Source organism: Mytilus edulis, chromosome 13, assembly GCF_963676685.1.
Source record: "Mytilus edulis chromosome 13, xbMytEdul2.2, whole genome shotgun sequence".
Lineage (NCBI taxonomy): Eukaryota > Metazoa > Mollusca > Bivalvia > Mytilida > Mytilidae > Mytilus > Mytilus edulis.
The window spans coordinates 46849779-46870196 of NC_092356.1; the positions used below are offsets into that span (position 1 = coordinate 46849779).

General features: G+C 31.0%; 1 protein-coding gene across 3 annotated transcripts in view; it reads left to right on the forward strand.

Annotated features, from left to right (window-relative positions):
• Positions 1–20418, forward strand: part of LOC139500661 (high affinity cGMP-specific 3',5'-cyclic phosphodiesterase 9A-like) — a 68784-nt gene that overhangs the window by 32141 nt on the left and 16225 nt on the right. For all 3 annotated transcript variants that reach the window (XM_071289434.1, XM_071289435.1, XM_071289436.1), the window contains exons 6-8: positions 8540–8681; positions 16017–16112; positions 18149–18271. In XM_071289434.1, coding sequence (XP_071145535.1) covers positions 8540–8681; positions 16017–16112; positions 18149–18271 — 361 coding nt within the window. The remainder of the gene's footprint in view (positions 1–8539; positions 8682–16016; positions 16113–18148; positions 18272–20418) is intronic.

Here is a 20418-nt window from a genome sequence, read left to right on the forward strand (position 1 = left end):
CCATGACCATATGACCAGTACTGTTACAGCAGGAAGCCCATTTGTATTTTCTACTGTTATTTTACATAACGAAGACAGCCGTTGTTAGTTCTTAAAGGCACTGTTGTCTCTATTATACTTGTTTTGCATAAAGAAGACAACAATGATTAGCGTTGAAAGACACTTTTGTCTCTAATGTTATTTTACATTACGAAGACAGCCATGATTAGTCTTGAAAGGCACTTTTGTCTCTAATGTTGTTTGACATAACAAAGACAGCCATGATGAGTCTTGAAAGACACTTTTGTCTCTAGTGTTATTTTTACTTAATGTATATAGTCATGATTAGGCAAAAAAGTGATTAAGTACTGGTTCAATCAATGTTATCTTTACACTGAAATGTCCTTTGTCCACTTCCTATACATGCTACGGATATTCTCTAATTAAAAATCGTACTCCATAGGATGTTCCCACATTGATTGGAAATCAATGTCACATTTCCTTTCTATAATTACGCTTCCAGCCCTTTTAATAAATCGATAATGTCTTTATAATTCTTGTAAATGACAATAATTTCCATAAAGGAAGTGGGTGCTTATACAGCATAGGTGAAATCTTACATCATAGAAGGCCTATAGTACTTGTTAATTTCAGAGGCTTGGTTATCATCTATATATAATAGTAAGTTACTTGAGATTAAAAAAAGTCCCACAGTGGTAGATGTTTCTAATAGTATGCATAATTACAGTATCTTTCTGCTCATGATAGGTCACTTATAGTAACATGTTACAAAAGAGATCCATTATTGATTTCTTATGGAATATGCGTCTTTTCGTCTGTTAGTCTGTACGTCCGTTCGTTTGTTCGTCTGTCCTGCTTCAGGTTAAAAGTTTTTGGTCGAGGTACTTTTTGATGAAGTTAAAGTCCAATCAACTTGAAACTTAGTACACATGTTCCCTATGATATGATCTTTCTAATTGTAATGCCAAATTAGAGTTTTTACCCCATTTTTATGGTCCACTCAACAATAAAATTATGCCACTTGACACAATTTCTTCTACATGTTTTATTTCACAACTTGAAAAAACAAACTTATTTTGATTATCCTCAAAGTTAATGCGCTTTAATCGAAGTGATCTTGCTGCTAAATAAAAAGAAGAAAAAATTTAGACTGTGTTATACTGGGGTTAACAGATGGTTTAAATGTGAACATATTCATAATGATGGTTTTATCACGTCAAAGTTTTGAATGTATCTTTCCCGTATTTTATAATTATTTTAATTTTCAAAATATATCAAATTTATATCTATTTCATGTATTTAAAGAGAAAGATTTATATTGTATTTTTTATGACCCTCAATGAAGTTGTCGGTGCCATATAGTTTTACCCTTGTCCGTAATTCCGTCATTCCGCAACAAACCATTATACACACTTTTTTTCTAAACCCTTTCAGATATTTGGCTGATTTTTGGTATATAAGTTACTCATGATGAGGTACAGATCAAGTTTAAGTTTCGTTCTGCTCCGCTAATTTTTGCCAAAATTAAGGCTTTACAACTTTGAAAATTGTTGAAAATCACAGTTATGCAGAATTTTTTTCTATACGCATCCAGAATTTGAGCTGATTTTTTATATGTGAGACTACCATCATGTTTGTGTCCACATGTGTTATTGAAATTGCAGACTTTCAACTTTTTGAGACGGGGCCATTCGTGTCGCTTTGACACATCTACTTTTCTTGTTGCAATTGTCTTAAGCCATGAATTAATTTTTAGAAAATCTATTTTTTTTTTCTCATTAAAAGGGCTAGCTATAGGGCACCTGCCTTATTAGAACTTTTTAGTAAGTGGCAATTGTTATGCATGTCCATGTGTGTATATATTATCTTTGTTTTACATAAATAACATTCATTGTTATTTTATTCCCATAATCCATGTCTGTCCTCACAGACACTTCATTGTATTACTTCAATTTATCACATGTTCATCAAGATCTGCATGAAGAAAGCTGATTTATATTTCCAAGAAAGAGAGATAGCATTTTAAGCCGACTATCTATCAGGGTTTTGCTAATTAATGAAGGAAAGTATTACATTTTCTGACTGACCATTGATTAAAGGATATAAAAATGGTATTGGACGATGAGACACATGGCTTACAGGAGATTTGTAGTAAATGTCAATCTAACAGTAACCCAATAACACCTAAAGCTTAATATTCTAGTCCAAGGACAGAGGAGTAAAACAGGACCAAGAAAACTAAAGACTGGTTCCCCTTGAAAGGTTAGCAGATCCTGCTCCACATGTAGTACACATTTTTAAACAAACTTAAAATGTGATTTAAAAGCAAGGAATATTTGCAAATCTTGCTTAAAACTTTCCCAAAGACTCATGCATCTATTCATTTATAATTTGGAACCAAAGTTAAGATCAGCTTGTATTTAAACAATTTTAAGTTGCTTATAATCTTATTTAAGATGTTACAAGCCATATTAACTTAAATTAAATTTTGCATCTTTGAAGATGATATAAGATTTGTTAAAACGAAAGTGACTTTCATTATCCCTTATGGTACCCTCTTAATGCAGTTTTAATTGGAATGTTCTAAATAAGATCTGATGCTCTCTAATCCTGTTGAAGTTTTCAGAGAAATTCAATTCTGTCAAATGTTTAATGAGATTTTATTTTAACATTTTCATTTTCTTTTGAAAGCTGAACGGACCTGTCAATTGTTATAAATTTACTTTGACTGGAAAGGAAATGAATTACTCCTTCCTCTTTTCTTTTCCTATGAAATATATATCAACCCCAGATTTAGTAGATGGGGCATGGATCTATATGTATGTATCAGGCTGCTAGTTTTCTTGTTTGGATTATTTTATATTATGTCAGGACCATTTACAGCTTGCTATATGGTATTATAAGGGTTTTGATCATACCACATATCTTATGTATCTCCTTATTTTGTATTGCTGGAAACCTTGTTTTTCTATTGTGTTTAAGGTATAAACCTGAATGAATCTAATTTTTTGATACACAAAATTTAGGTTAAATCCCATTTGATCCCAAAGCTGTTCATTTGTAAGCTTAATGCTGTGTTAACTTAAAATTAGACTAATGAGGAACTGCAGTATGAATACAGCAGAAGTTGCTAGTCATCATGTGAATACGATAAAGGGTCTGTATTTGAAAATCAGTATGGTCTGCAATACATGTATATGATGCAAGAAAACAAAAACAGTCTTGCATTTTAACATTGGCTTTGCATTTAAAATGTACTTTTACTGATCATATTCTGTCTTTTCTAATTTGAGATTGAACTAATTGTTTTGTGGCTTAGCTCCCCATAGAAAATATCACTGGTATTCCAGTGGAAACCAGTGGTATACCATTGGAATCCAGTGGTATACCACTGGACAACACTGGAATGACTTATTCCAGTGGTACTGGAATGACTTATTCCAGTGGTATTCCAGTGGAGTTACCATTGAAATTCCAGTGGAAAGATGCATTCCACTGGAATTTTGAATAAATTATACCAGTGGAAAAAAAAATCAGTGGAATACCAGTGGGAAAAAAAATCAGTGGAATACCACTGGACTATCAAAAGGAAAAAAAAAAATCTTATTTTAAATGTACATATAATTAAGTTATAATTGAACAAACAATATAATATATAACAAACAACATGCCCTTTTTAAATTTATATAATTTAAGTAAATCTATATGAATTATAAACATAAATACTGATACAATGCATAGATCCCAAATGACATATGTACATTTCTAATTACAAAATAAAAAAATACAAAATTAACGTGTAATAATTGAACAAACAATATATATAAGGCCTAAAACCACCCCTGTGAAATGAAATTCATGAACTGATGAACCACCATGAACTGTTCATGAATGTTCATGAACAATGCATGACTGTTCATAATGAGTTCATTAAGTTTGTTCATGAATTTAGTTCATGAATAGTTCATAAAATGCAGTTCATGAATATTTTCTGAACTTTAATGAACTGTAAGTCAGTTCATAATGTTCATAAATTGTTCATAACACATGTTCATGAACATTTTATGAACTTTTAATGAATAAATGAATTCATAAAGTTCATAAATAAATTCATAAATTTGACTGTCAATTACAAGTTCTCATAAAATTTGACATCCATACATTGTATCATGACATCACAATTAAAGTGCTTTTTAGCATGACCTCCAGGTTATTCATTTACAGATCTTGAGATCATTTTGAGACAAAATTCAGTTGAATAGCAAAAGTGTAAATACATGTATGTTTATCAAAATTAAAGCATTAAACATCTATATACTCACTTTTGCTGTGCTGCGACTCCCCATAAGTTTAAAGAATTGAAACCAACTTTGAGATATACATGTACATATCTATACAGAGGGACAATGGTAAAACTTATTGCCCCCTCCACTACGGCAGGGGCAAAATTAAAAAAAAATCATACAGATTTGATTAGTTCCCTTTCACAGGTAAAGCCTCATATTACTTCAATACATGTGATACAAGATGAGTTTACAAATGTAAGCTCAAGTATAAATAAAGCAAAATTATGTCCATAAAAAAATATTTCCTTTTCATTTAACAACAGAAATTAGGCAGGGGGGCTATGGATTTTTTTTCTGGACAAACTTTTTTTTTCGCCACAGTGGCGAAAAACATCTATTTTTTTCACGACAAGCATGACAAGTCGAAAACAATTTTTTTCTTTCATTTTTAGCATTACATATAGTGGCAGCTGAGGGTTAAACAAACAAAAAAATCCATAGCCCCCCCCCCCAAAATCGTTGCTGCATTAGCTTTATTAGCTTTTTCTTTTTTTCATACTACGCCAGAAGAGTGTTACATTTTGAGAGTCAGACAAAATTTGGAGGTTTTGTAACTTACTTTGAGCTGGAGATGTTTCTCATGTTTCGTTTTTACAATCATGACAATGGTAAACTTAATTTCTTTCTTTCTTCTAAAGATGTAATTTCTGATTGTCTATCCAAGTTCAAACATGTGCCTTTCTTAACCATTATACGGCACATAGAGGAACTTGGAAAAAAGCACAGATTAATGACAATTCATTCTTTCCCAAACATTGCAGATCCGTGTCAATAATTATCATTATTAATGAATTACGTTTGCCTATTGTAAAACGCTTCAATGACTTTGACAAAAGATTGCAATGCAGACAAATGACTACAAGTGACTGGGAATAGAAAAACGTCATAATGACGTCAGCAAAATGGTGCTTTTGACGCTTACAATACAAATAAAGATGTTTGATGAGCAGTGAAGTAATATAGCTGTCAAATAAAGCAAATTTGTTATCAGATAAGTAAATTATATATATTTTGATTATTTTTTTTTGCTGAATAACTATTTGTTGAAGCATTATAATAATTATTGATTAATTATAATAACTATAAAACACCAGAAAGTAGCCTTTACATTTTACAGTGTTGGTTTAATGATTTCCATTCAGGAATAACTGATAGATTTGTACAGTATATTTTATTTCAAGGTAAAAATAATTCATGCTTCAGCCATTCTTATGATTGTGTGTGGGTAAATTAAAAGGGGAAGAAGGGGGGGAGGTACATTATTTGAAATGTCATGAAAAGGCTGAAGTAATATTCATGTTATTAATCTTACTTAATCTATTAATATTTTAATAAAAACAACATTTATTAAATTAAATTATTACATTGCATATAATACCTGTTAGAAATTTACTGTTTAATCTTGAGTGTTTATTTAAAACAAATATCAAGGACTTTTGATTCTTTGTGGAGTGATTTTTGATTTTGCAGGGGGAAACTCAGATGCATTTATTGACTAAAAGATCTGTTCAACTGTGAAGAATTTCAAGCAGAACAACTTCACCAAGATGTTTTTTAGCATTTCCAGTTGGAAGTCCTGATACAGCAATTTTAATTACAGACAGACAGGAAGAGAAGTTTACTTATGATAATAACACAAAAATGAAAATTCAAGAAAATCCTTTTTAATAATTTCATTAACTTTAGATGAACAGTTCATGAACTACAAGTGGACAAACAATGTTCATGAATTAAATTACTGATGAACAGTTCACGAACACAGTAGTTCATGTGTTCATGAATGATTCATGGACTGGTATGGGTCATGAACAAATTCATGAATCATTCATAAAAAATTCATGAACTATATATGAACAGGACATGAACTACAAATGGACAAGCATGTTCATGAACTATAAAATCATGAACAATTCATGAATAATAAAAGTTCAAGAACTATTTTTGTTCATGAACTTTAATGAACCAAAGAGTTCATTGAACACTTTCTGTTCATGAATAGTTCATTATTCACTGGTTCATGAACATGCTTGTCCATTTGTAGTTCATGTCTAGTTCATTAACTGTTCATGAATCTTTTATGAACAATTCATGAATTGTGTTCATGAATCATTCATGAATCATCCATGAACATTCATGAACTATTCATAATCAGGCTCCCTGGAGCCTGGAGCCGCACACCTGGTAACCTGTTGGATACCCAACAGCAGCAACCGTCCATGTTTTTTGACAAATTGGAACAAAATGAGCAATCTTTTCCCCTTGGGTCCAATGTTAAACTATGTTCCCTGCTGGTGGCCATAATGGATCAGGTGTGGACGTGTTGGATACAATTTTTAAAGAAAACCACCTAAGGACAATTTTTTATTGGAATTCCACTGGAGAGAAATTGTGTGGCATTCCACTGATCTACTGGAATTCCACTGATTGACCAGTGATAATTCCAGTGGAATCTACTGGAATTCCACTGATTTACCAGTGATAATTCCAGTGGAATCTACTGAAATTCCACTGATTTACCAGTGAAGATTCCAGTAGATCAGTGGAATGCCAGAGAAAATACCACTGGAATTCCACTGGAACTTGTTGCATTCCACTGGAGTTACCACTGGTAAATCAGTGGAATTCCAGTAGATCAGTGGAATGCCAGACATTTTTTACCGCTGGATTCCACTGGAATTCCACTGGAATCCAGTGGTTAATCCACTTATTTTGCCAGTGGCTTTCCAGTGGAATTCCACTGGAATTTTGTCATCTTTTTCTATGGGGAGATGATTTATTATGGAGTAATTTCAATTTGAAACCATTTAATCTCTAAATAATGTCAGAATGTCAGCAGATATAAGAAGCAATACAGTCAGCTTATAACTGTGAAATGTTTTCCAGGAATATTTTTTAAAGAAGTATTGAATCAGTTCTTTTGATTATTCTACAATCTCTAGTTAGATTGCAAATGCTATCATCATTGCGTAACAAATAAATGTCCCTTTAATTCCCAGAATTGCTTTTGTATTGTAAATGTACAAAGAGCTTTAGAATATGAACGAGTTTGTACTAATAGATTGAAGGCTTATGGGAATATTAATGAATAAATGATTGAATGAAACTTGTGGCTGAGATAATATAGCGGGAAAAGTCATTTATAAGCTTTACAATGTATCTGTGTCTTGCTAATTTAATTGAGCCATCAGTAAAAGGTGATTGATACATCCATTTCTATATAAAATATAACTAGTATGGGTTAATGGAGTTTTGCACCAAAAGCACGATTTATTATGTCTTACTTTGATATAGGAGATCCTCCTCAAAACCGTTATGTCTGAGATTTTTGTTTGAAATGATTCAACTTTGCTGTAATGTGTACATTTATGGTTAGGCTTACACTAGACTCTAGTACTCTACTGCTGTCCATCTTTGTTTTGTCGGAGACATAATATTGTATTTTTTTAATAGACAAAGACTTAGCTAGTATTATTGATAGGTGTCATTAATATGAAAATGTAGCAACAGTTAACCTTGCTACTTTTGAGAACTTGTTGGTTTAATTTCTCTTCAATTTATGAGTTTGCATGTTTGATTAAGTCTTTGAGGCTCTTTATAGCTTACTGTTTGGTATGATCTTTCTAATTGTAGAACATTTTTACCCAATTTTACCTACGATAGTAGAGGGGCATTATTTTTTCTGGTCTGTCTGTCCGTCTGTCTGTTCATTCGTTCGTTCATCTGTGCGTTCTTTCATCCCGCTTCAGGTTAAAGTTTTTGGTCAAGGTAGTTTTTGATGAAGCTGAAGTCCAATCAACTTGAAACTTAGTACACATTTTCCTTATGATATGATCTTTCTAATTTTAGAGCCAAATTAGACTTTTGACCCCAATTTCACAGTCCACTGAACATAGAAAATGAAAGTGCAAGTTTCAGGTTGAAGTTTTTAGTCAAGGTCGTTTTTAATGAAGTTGAAGTCCAATCAACTTGAAACTTAGTACACATGTTCCCTATGGTATGATCTTTCTAATTTTACCCAATTTTACGGTCCATTGAACATGGAAAATGATAGTGTGAGTGGGGCATCCATGTACTTTGGACACATTCTTGTTTTGAAATATGAGAATAATGTTTTACAATTACAAAGTTACCTTACAGAATAATAAATAAATCAACATATAATCTTCATAATGTTTTCTTTCTTCTATTTTTAGCCAAGTGGACGTAACAGATGAAGTGAGAGAATATTTACGGAAGCCCACGTTTGATAACTGGCAATGGGATGACCCAGAAATGTTGATATTACTTCGCCAAATGTATATAGATTTAAATCTAGTATCAAATCTAAATATTGAGGTATTATTGAATTTATATATTTTTGTTTGGTCATCATTTAAAACTTTTATAGTTATTGACCTTTTCATAGAAACATGATCAGTTAATGAAATAAGGAAGATTGAATAAGCAGTTTACATTTATAATTTGTTTAAAACAAAACTTTCCTTTTATGTCTCTCCTACACAGTGACATTATCTTTTCAAGCCTTTGTTTTCAACAATGAGCAAAACCAATACTGTATAGACAGATATAGAAGGCTCTGACATGAAATAATGTACAATTCACACAAAAAAAGATGTGTATTTTGAATATCTGAATATTTGTACCTCTTTTCGTTCCGCTTAATGATAAATACTTTATTCTGGATTCCTAATTCTGACTTCTAAGCTGCCATTTCCGTTCAGCAAATTTCACAATAGTCAAGCACATATAATTCCTTGGTTGATTCTATTTGCATAGTTATTCAAGTAATATTTAGTCCTGAATGGATATGAACAAATGTACCTTACAAAAATGTGTCCAGATTTATTTGTAATTCAATTTATTGCCCAAGATATTTTACAAAAAAAAATCAACAAATTCTGACTCTTTCCTGGTGATAAGTATTGTAAGAAAACTTAATAAGTTTAGTATGATGAAAGAAGAATGGATCATAATCGAGTTGTCTTGTCAGTCTTAGTCAAACTCAGCTAACTGTATTGTTCATTGTCAATTAGTGTAAAATGTATACATTGACAGCAATGAACATCACCTTTGGGAACTCTTACACATTGTGTATTGATTGTACAGTCAGACAACTAAGTTATCATTACAACATTTCTTAATTATCCCCAAAAGGCAAACACTATCATACTTCCAGATTGAAACAGTGACATAATCATGAACAGCTCTGTTAATTCACACCTATTTTTTTCAAAATTACTAAGTTGTTGCATAATATGCTAGGAGGAATTTAGAACTAATGCTAGATTTCTAAATTTAAGATTTAAAAAAAAACTCCTTGGAAATAACAAGGAACATGAAGGGTCTGACTTGGTATAAATACAGTTAAATTTAAAAAATCCAATAAGGAAAATAAATTATTTCTTTATTAAATTTACCTGTTCGCAAATTAAGATATATTTCAAAACACAGTTCATGGACATGATGGACAACGTAATAAAACAAATAACTAATCCAAAAACTATAAGTTAAACAAAATATGCAACTTGCGAATGATAATTAACCTTGTGAATTAATGGGTTGTTGGTCACTCAGTGATTATTTTTCTGAATGAGAATTCTTTGATAAGTAGTTACTCTATAAATGTCTATATTTATAGGATTATCAGTGATACATTACTTAGGATTTGTTTTTAAGGACATTTATAGAGTTCACATATACTCAAGGTCAAAGGTCAAACCGAGGTAGCATCAAAGTAAAATGTCTATCAACAGGTTATTACATTTTGAAATCTTAAAATCAGTCTTTATCAAACATAATTTCAGTAAGAAGTAAATGAACTCAACTAATTTGTATATATCAGGCAATGTTTTTTTTAAAATAACAGATAAACAAGATCTTAATTGCCCATGAATTATACTTTTACAATTGTAGAGAAAACTATTATCATGATTATAGACAGGCAATTAGATAAAATACTTAAAGGGAAACTTCGCAAAAAAATCAAAAATTGATATTATGTTCATTCTGTATAAAAATGTTCAAATTCATAGATATTAAAGTTTTATTCCGCTAGATAAGCGATCACCATCGATTTTAAATTTAGAGTATCAATTCTCCGAGATCCGCCATCTTGTCTTCTTTCCCGATGAATAAAAACGATATGTCTATAAACCACAAAGAAACAAAACTACAGTAACCGATGTAGTCGTAATTGCGTGTCGATATCTTGTCAATCGTACGGTTGTTTAATACGACTAACTAACTTGATACGGAAAATATTCTTACTTTTTTTAAATTACCATGGTCTGTTGTTTTTAAACTGTTGATATTGGAATTAGGTGAAAAGTCAAAGTTGAAATCATAAATAAGTGTTCCGTGAAAATTGTTTTCGAAAATCTAATTTGTTCATAATTCTTTAAAGTAATAAACTTTTTTCAAATATATTTTGATCTTCCCTTATCTGATCACCAGCATGGCTAAAGGTATTACTTCCAAAGGTATTGTGAGGGGTGTGAGGTGACACGTCCAGGTATTCAAGCGATTTCCTGTCGGGCTTGCAAGTTCATGCATCGTTTCACTTCTGCAGGTATTGATCAGTGTACACGGCTGATAACTTATAACTTATAACTTTCCATTTTGAACTATCAGATGTATAATATACAACTCTGTCTTACTTGTCATTACTAAACTCATACGCTTGTTTATAAATAACATTTCTGGTGTAAAGAATATAATTCATAATATATAAATAATACCCAAAAAATAAGATTTGATGAAATTAAAATCTATTTAAATATTTTTTCCAAGGGTGAATTTGGGAAAATGTAATATATAGTCATTGTCAATAGTGAAGGACAGATTGGAACAGACCAGAAATATTGATTTAAAAAAATGTACGCACTTGCCGACGATTCGTTTATACGACTGGATATAAAGTTACGGAACTATAGCGCAATTTAAAATATATACGTGTATACATTGAACATAAGAAAAAAACATATATTTTGAATAAATTGGGGTAAAAGTGTTGTAAATAGACTAGCCAACGTATGCCAACAGTATGCAATCATCGAATGTCGATAGACTACAGTTGTATACCAAAAGAAGAAGAGAACCAATTTGATTTAAATACAGGTCGATGTATAACTTTTGCTTTGGTTCATTGAAGCTGTGGACCTAGGAAAATCACAGATTTATATTTCAATAAGATTGTTCTCAAACAAAGGAAGGAATTCGTCATCACAATTGTTATATATGCCACTGGACGAACACTAATTATCCCCAGGGGATGTGAATATTTTGCTGGGAAACTTTTGAGTATCAAAGTTTCAAATTAATTTCGGGATTTATTTTCTTTCTTGGTATTCAATAACCGAAAAAAGAATAAATTACTTGTTCGCTAAATAGGGATATTCTTGTCAGATAAAAGAATTTTAGTTATATTTAAAAAATAGGGAAATATGACATTAAATTGGTTCTGTCTTTTTTTAAACATCGTTAAAACGATGTGTGTCTAAGGTGAACGCCACAAGAACCCTGTAATACTAGTACGAGAGTATAGCATGTAAACATTCCTTCTCAATAATATGGTTGTATTGGAAAACTTTTCATACAGATTGACAACTCATTGTCCGATATGCATGTAATATTTGCCACATGACGCCCATAGTTCTTTCTACCATCATCACCTTATTCCTTGATATTGCTGTAAACATCGATGGTTCACACCCAAACAAAATGGGAGTAATGAACCTTCAGAGCTTCTCCGTGTTATACACTTGTGAAATATATAGACGAAATTTCTGTATTGAAATGAATCTACATCTCACAAACAGGATTTTCAAATAACGATTTTGAGTAATCACCTTACAAACCAATATAAACGTATGGCAAGATATAACCATGAAGGAATTTAGTTTTTGTCAGAACTCATCACTATATCATAAACGTATACGTATATATATGCATACAGTTTCAAATATCAAGAACAAGCGTTCGATGTCGATAGTCTGTTCTCTAACTGTTCAGAGTTAGACATGTCACTTGTTCATTCTTGGAAGCCTTCATATTCCCCGTCTAACGATGGGAACTCTTTCTGATTGTGTTGACTATAAATGCTTGTATGGTAATTCTGTCGTTTATCTGTACAAGCGGTTGCATTTCCTCTCCTTTCCCAACAAACAAACGAACGAAACGCAACTAGTCTGATTTCTCTGGAGCTCATCCTCAATGGCTCTTATACGTCAGGAAACTTACATGTATACTAATAATGATTGTTTCATGAACAATGATGTATGAACGAACTATAATAAATTCGTCAATATCTGTAATGCATGACTAAAGTATAACTTTTATTACAACTACTGTATTACTTATTTGGATTAATGACGGCTATCATGTTCAACATTGCACAACTATTATCATAGAATTTTAAAAAAAATCCTCAAAAATCCTCAAAAGATATAATGCCTTAGCTTAGATAATTAGTATTCTTTTCACAAAAAGTTCGTGTAAATGATTGTCAAATGAATTTAATTATGTAAGAATAAAATGTTAAAAAGAAACTAAAAAAAATTATGCATGTTGTATGTTGTATTTTTTTGTCAATTAAAAACTTTAAAATTGCAATAGTTTTATTAGCATTTAAACACAGCCAGATTTGAATACAAGTTAAGAAATTCCGGTAAAGTCAATGATATCAAACAGATGTACAATGGTATATCAAATTGGGTAATATTGCATTTAGTTTTTATTAAAGATTAAAACTACTATTTTTTGCTTCATATTTGAATCTTTACGCCAATTGCCGCTAAGAAAGTAATCAAAAATTGTTTCCTTTTATTTTTATACACTTTCGGAATTACGAATCTGAATTTTATTTTCAATTAATTTACACAATTTAATTATTGTATCTTTATTCTCATCGTGTATTTAATCTTAGTGTATTAACATCATGACAGCATATACTCTAATCCTTTCTATTTATCCTTTCCAAATAACAACATTTATACCTGTGTACGCTTGAACTCACACCTGCGGCTAAATAGCTACAAGGTAAACGAATTGACCTCAAGCCGAGAAATATACAGTGACCTTTACAAAATAATATACACACTCTGCTCACACATTAGTTGCATTGAAATGATTATCAAAACAATAACGGTAAATAGAACTGAAATATTTTCAGTTCAATATCAGTAAAAATGTTCAATAAATATTTTATGAAAAAAATCTCAACAATAATTAATTAAATTTATTCAAAAACATTTACTAGAGATAATTTTATAGGAGTTTAATTCAATCAATACAAAACGGTATATATATGCATATTCACTTTCGTTCATTCTTATATTGTGGTTTATAACTTCGACCATTCGTCAGCTGTGCGCTTTTAATTACGTATATTGTCGATAAGCTATAAGAGTTAAACAGATTTTATTTTTTCCCAGAATTCAATAAATCGGGCTAATACGTCACGACCCACTCGAGAATTCAACCAAAAAAGTTACAAATACTTGATTTTCTCCGTTATTAGAAGGAATATAAATTTAAAACTTTGCAAATGTGTTTTTTATGTTAAGATGAACATAATTAGATGATAAGTAAAAAATCGCGGAATTTCCCTTTAAGCAATTTAGTCAAGAGAAATAAAAAAGAAGAAGAAAATATTTAAGGATGTTTGCTTGTCATGTTTTGCATTTTTTGTCAGATTTTTGAAATCCTTGGGTTTTATCCATTTGAATGCCTTAAAAATTTTTGCCAATGGACCCCCATTTTTCTTTTTATAAATCTTTTACATGTATAACTATAAGCCATTTGTAAAAGTCTTATAAAATCTTATTTATTTTTCAATAGTTTTTGAGAACTTTAACTGGTCAATGGTAAAGCTATGAAAAAATCAAGAGAGGACATTTTCCCGCCAAAATTCCATTGGCTAATATTTCGAAAACAAGCACATTGACCCCTATATTTTTTTTGCTTTTTTTATTCCACAATTAACCCCCTATCAGTATATACTAGTGTTATGGAAAGTTATTTATTTTGAAACTGAGCAGCGAACTTCCTTAAGTTAAAAATAATTGAATATAATTGAATGACTAAAAGTGATAACTCTACTTCTAAATTATTCACCTGTACTGGTTTATATGGTTATGAAAAGAAGAAAATATAGATATGAGCAGAAGTGGTGTGAGTGCCAATGAGACAACTCTCCATCCAAGCCACAAATTGTAAAAAAAAATAAACCATTGTGTTTCAAAGTAAGGTCTTCAACACAGAGCCTAGACTCGCACCGAACAGCAAGCTATAAAGCCAAAAGGCCCTAAAAAACCCTAATGAAAACCATTCAAACAGGAAATGTATGTATGTTAGATACTACTGTGCTTTTTACAGCTTAATGTTAAAAATACCAGGAGCAAAACAAATCTAAATTATCATACAAAATTGTAATTATGTCATAATAAAGTTAACTCTTTGTGAAATCAATAGGAGTTAAAATGATGAAAAAAAAAGGTTGTGGTTTCCATGTTTTAAACCTTTTTGGATACCTATACCGTGTCTTATTGAACTTTCCGAATAGAAATTACATTATTACATGTAGTAATACATTGACGCAATGTGTAATTTCTACAGACATTAAAAGTCTTGAAAAAAAAATTATGTGTAAATTTTTAATGGAATATAAAAGGTATGACGCTTCTGAGGCTGTTTTGCTTAATTTATTGACTAGTTGCATGTTGCAGTAACATTATAATGCAATTTTTCTATCTCCATTATTTTCACTTTTTCCATAAATACTTAATGAACTAAAAAGTTATAATAGAAGAAGCAATTAGACATCGAGCTCAACTTCATTTATGTTCTATGATAAATTAGATTGGAAATTCCTGATATTTAAATGCACTACTACTGTGCTGCAACGGTTTTACGTCCTAAATACCAGGGGCCCAAAAATAATCTAGTTTATCATACAAAATTGTAGTTTTGTCATAACGTAGTTATCTCTGTTGGAAATCGGTTGGAGTGAAAATTATGAATCAAAATTGTTCTGAATAAGATATTGATCATCAAAAGCTCATTTTCCCGTTAGGCCAAAGAAAAACATATGGGTGTGTTACATTATTAATCAGTTAAAAAATAAGGTAGAATGTTGAATTTTTTTTCCCATTTCGCTTATTTGATTTAACCCAGTACACTAATACCAGAGAGACCTGCAATTCTGTCACAATTACAAACAAGATTACCAATTTGTAAAAGAGAAAAAAAACACTTGATTAGCTCTAAGCACAAACAAACCAAAAACAAATTGTCCATCAAATATATGTCTTCATCAAGCATAATTCCAGTATTTAAAGAGTGAGTTACCTCAACTAATTTTATGGTCAAACAAAAGTCTTTAAAATTGGTATTTGGTGCTTACACTAAGCACTTAGCATTAAGGAGGCAGAATAATGTGTTCAGCTACGATGACATGTTTGACCATGTGATTTAACACATTAAAAATCTGACTCGGCTTTGTCAGTCTAATATCACATTGATGTATTTTGTCCTGAATATGAATCTTATATGCTGCTTGGCTTTAATCAGCCAGCTCTGTCAAGAAAGTAACTTTGCTTTACCTGATAAATTATGGTATATGATTTAAAATATTTAAATTCTGTTCAAAACTAGATGTTTTTCTAATTTCAGATGCCAATCTTACATAACTGGTTGTATGAAATTTATAGAAATTATAACCAAGTGCCTTTTCACAACTTTAAACACTGTTTTATGGTTGCACAAATGGTAAGATTTACATAACTTATATCAGTGGAAGAATTAAGAAGATATAAGTATATGTTAGATTGGTGCTACATGTTGAGCAGGATCTGCTCACCCTTACGGAGCACCTGAGATCACCCCCCAGTTTTTTGTGGACTTCGTGTCGCTCAGTCTATGGTTTTCTATGTTGTGTCTTGTGTACTATTGTTTGTCTGTTGGTCTATTTCTATTTCATCACTTGTCGACTGTCGTCTGTTAACTTTTACAAAAAAATTGCCACAACCATTATTGGGGTATATAATTTTTTTAAATGTGTCCGACGAGGTAATGTGAGCTTGCTCACTTAAGTTTTTTCATTTAGGTTTATGTTCCAAGCTACCGGTAAAGCAATTACACTTTATTGCACATCTTTGTTATATTTATCCCTCAAAGATATTAAAGATGACAGTGAATATTCTGGATTTACGTCAATTTATGCTGGGAAAAAGCATTGATTAAAAATCTTACTCCATGATTAAAGTTATTTAATATCTTGATATAGAACAGATGCTTTTTCTTGATCTAATTTATCTCTGTTTTTGAAAATATTATAGTTTTATACTGTAAAGTCCGGGGCTAGTCAACTCACTGTTGCATCATTTTTATGTTGAAATAACTTAAATGTATTGCAGTCACAGGCTCATAGGTTTGTGCAAGATCTGGTTGTCAAACATCTAACAACAATATGAAAATCATTTATAAAATTTTATCTTTGACGGTCATTATCATTAAACAATGTTAAAAGGGAGGCTTTATTATTGCCCTATAAAAAAAATGGATATATCTTTCCGTGTAGTATAAAACAAGCACCATAGGAACTCCACACATTGTATTATCATTGATTTACAGATTAGGACATGAAATTAATTGCAAAGAAATCAAGTTTTATAGCTAGTATTTAATTCACATTTCCAATAAAGACATGGCTTGCTTAATTGTTTACCACATCTAGAATCAATCATATTCATAATCTTCCTATTGAAAATGTCGTCCAACTCATTTGATTTTCAATTGAGTTACCTGGTATCTCTGTTGTGGTAAACAACTTACGGTAAAGCAAGGATTTGATTGCAGATTTCCAAGGAGTGTAGTCTTATGAGGAAATAATTATTGTTGTATAGCTACATATTTTACAAATAAAAATTGAAACTTATATAAAAATGCACACCAAACTAAGTAAACCAGTGATATATACACCAGTCACCAGTATTTTTTCAGATGTATTGATTGATTGGTGTTAAACGCCACTTTCAACACTATTGGCCATTATTAGCAGTCAGTTTTTAAATGCAAGGGAAAGCTGAAATACCTGCAAGGAACCACTAACCTTCAGAAGAAATAAATGATGATCCTAATCAAGGAAGATTGAAGTCAAACGCACCTACCACATTCTTGAACTTACAACCTCAGTGTGAATAGCTGGAAATTATGAAAAATCATCTATTTCTAAAAGTTAGCCAAAATTTTCAAATTGTATGCAAATTAGCTGGCAGATTACAATGCAACTGAAGCTCATTTATAAAACTGTATGGCAGAGAGCAGTAGGGAAGTGGGTTGAATGGTAGGCACAGAACAAGCTTGGCTGAGACATTGACAACAATCAGTCTAGTTTTTGCACTTCCTAAATTATGCTCACTGTAAAATCTTTATAAACCATTGCTTTCTTTGAAAGGCACCTTTGAGATAAAAACATTATAGATACGACATTGGTAAATACATTCAACAAATGTGTATAAGTGCCATTGCAAGGTATATACAGGTCATTTCATTATGTTTTGAGGTGTATAGAAAAAGGAGTACATAGCAATATTTGTATATATAAGTAGGAATAGTCAGATCACATTATTAGTTGATGCTTTCACTCTGTTTACCATAGGTCTTTATCACAGTTGATTAATTTCAAGTTTTAGATGTATGGGTTGAAATGGTTGATTGACCTGCCATCATTTCTAGATAATATTGAAATTTTTATCCTGCTTACCATAGGTCTTTATCACAGTTGAGTGATTTTCTATTTTTAGATGTATGGGTTGATATGGTTGATTGACCTGCCATCATTATTAGATGATATTGAAATTTTTATCCTGCTTACCTCAGCTATTTGTCATGACTTAGATCATCCAGGGTACAATAATGCATATCAGGTTTGTATACTGTTAAATAAGATAAAACATTGTGAAAAAACACCCACAAAAATGAAAAGTATTGAAAAATTACAAAGTTACAAATAATTTTATAAGTACTGTTGTAACATATATATAACTGCACATTGCGATCTAACCCTTAACAACTATGGAACAAAAAAGAATGTGTTCTTTTAAGTACTCAGTCAAAATTTTAATAATAAAATTCACACCTGACAGACACAGTAAAAAGAGAGCGTTATTTTATTCAGGAGAATCACTTCATATCTGACCTAGTACAGTTAAACTCGAGTTATCCTAAGGTAATATGCAGTTAATATGCATGGGATTAGGTGTGTCATATATCAAAGTCAAATTGATCTGACCTTGACCTTTAATCCCTATATATGATACTCAAATCTTTTTCAGTTACTATTTTGTTCATAATTTTAAAAGTTGTTTGAAATTGGTATGCAGTTGCATAATGGACGTGTGATGTGTTATGTACTAAAGTTAGATCACTCTGACCTTGACACCTTAAAACCCTGTCCAATTTGTGTCTGGCTCATATCTTTTGTACATTAAAACTTAGTTTATCCAAACTTTGTATGCAGTTGCATCATGGGCTTGGGGTGTGTCATATACAACAGTAATATCATTCTGACCTTTGACTCCCTATTAAAGTGTAACCTTGTTTAATGGGTGTGCTGTGCATAACTTCTGTACCATTGAACTAAAACCAAATATTTTAAAATTTTATTGTCTCAATACGGAATTTCACAACAGCATATAAAATGCCAAATACTTGCCATGTGGAGGACAGAAGAACCTGTTCTTTCATCTCTCATTAAATTAAAGAATATTTTCACTATAAAAAAAATTAACAGTTTTTATCATTTTAATTTTTATACGCCCATCAAAATTTTGACGGGACGTATTATGGTATACAAATGTCCGCTGTCCGTCCGTCCGTCTGTCCGTCTGTCTGTCTGTCCGACGTAAACATGTCGCACCGTAACTTGAGAACGACTTTTCCAAATTTCATGAAACTTAACATAGTTGTTTCTTATGATGGTATAATAATCTGTATACTTTTTGGTGAAAATAAGATTAAAACTTTTTGAGTTACGGCACTTTGTAACTAAAACAGGGTTGTGTTTTTTTTCACATGTCGCACCGTATCTCAAAAACGATTCTTGATTATGGCTTAAAACTTTAAACACTTCTTAGTTATATTAATCTTAATATCTGTATACTTTTTGGTGATGATTCAAAATTTTATTTTTGAGTTATTGAGTATTTTGTAAAAAAAAAAAGGGGAGGTTTTTTTTTACATGTCACACCATATCTCAAAAACGATTTATGATTATTGCTTTAAACTTTACACATGTCTTTGTTATATTAATCTGAAGATCTATATACTTTTTGGTGATGATTCAAAATTTCATTTTTGAGTTATTGAGTATTTTGTAAAAAAAAAGGGGAGGGTTTTTTTTACATGTCACACCATATCTCAAAAACAATTTATAATTATTGCTTAAAACTTTACACACTTCTTTTTTATATTAATCTAAAGATCTGTATACTTTTTGGTGATGATTCAAAGCTTTATTGTGGAGTTATTGAGTATTTTGTTAAACAGGGGAGGTTTTTTTTACGTCGCGCTGGATCTCAAAAATAATTTATGATTATTGCTTAAAACTTTACACACTTCTTTGTTATATTAATCTCAAGATCTGTATACTTTTTGGTTTTGATTCAAAATTTTATTTTAGTAATATTTAGTTTTTTGTAAAAAAAAAAAAAAAAACAGGGTTGGGGGTTTCACATGTCCCGTCGTGTCTCAAAAACAATGTATGGTTATTGCTTAAAACTTTCTCTGAAACTATTTATGATTATTGCATAAAACTTCCACACAAGACGTCGGGCGTATCATGCGCTCATGGCGCAGCTGTTTATTGCATCTTGCCGTAGTTAGCAATTTTGTTAATTTTCTATTGATAAGTATTACTTAAAGTCAGAAAGAATAAAATTTCTTCCTCAGGCTTTAAAAGGACATCTATGATTGAACCAGCTTATCACTTTATCTATCCTTGGTTTTTCTTAGGTTACACTCCATTATAAGATTAAAAAAATAGTTGTAGTAATTACAAAACTTCCTTTTTAAA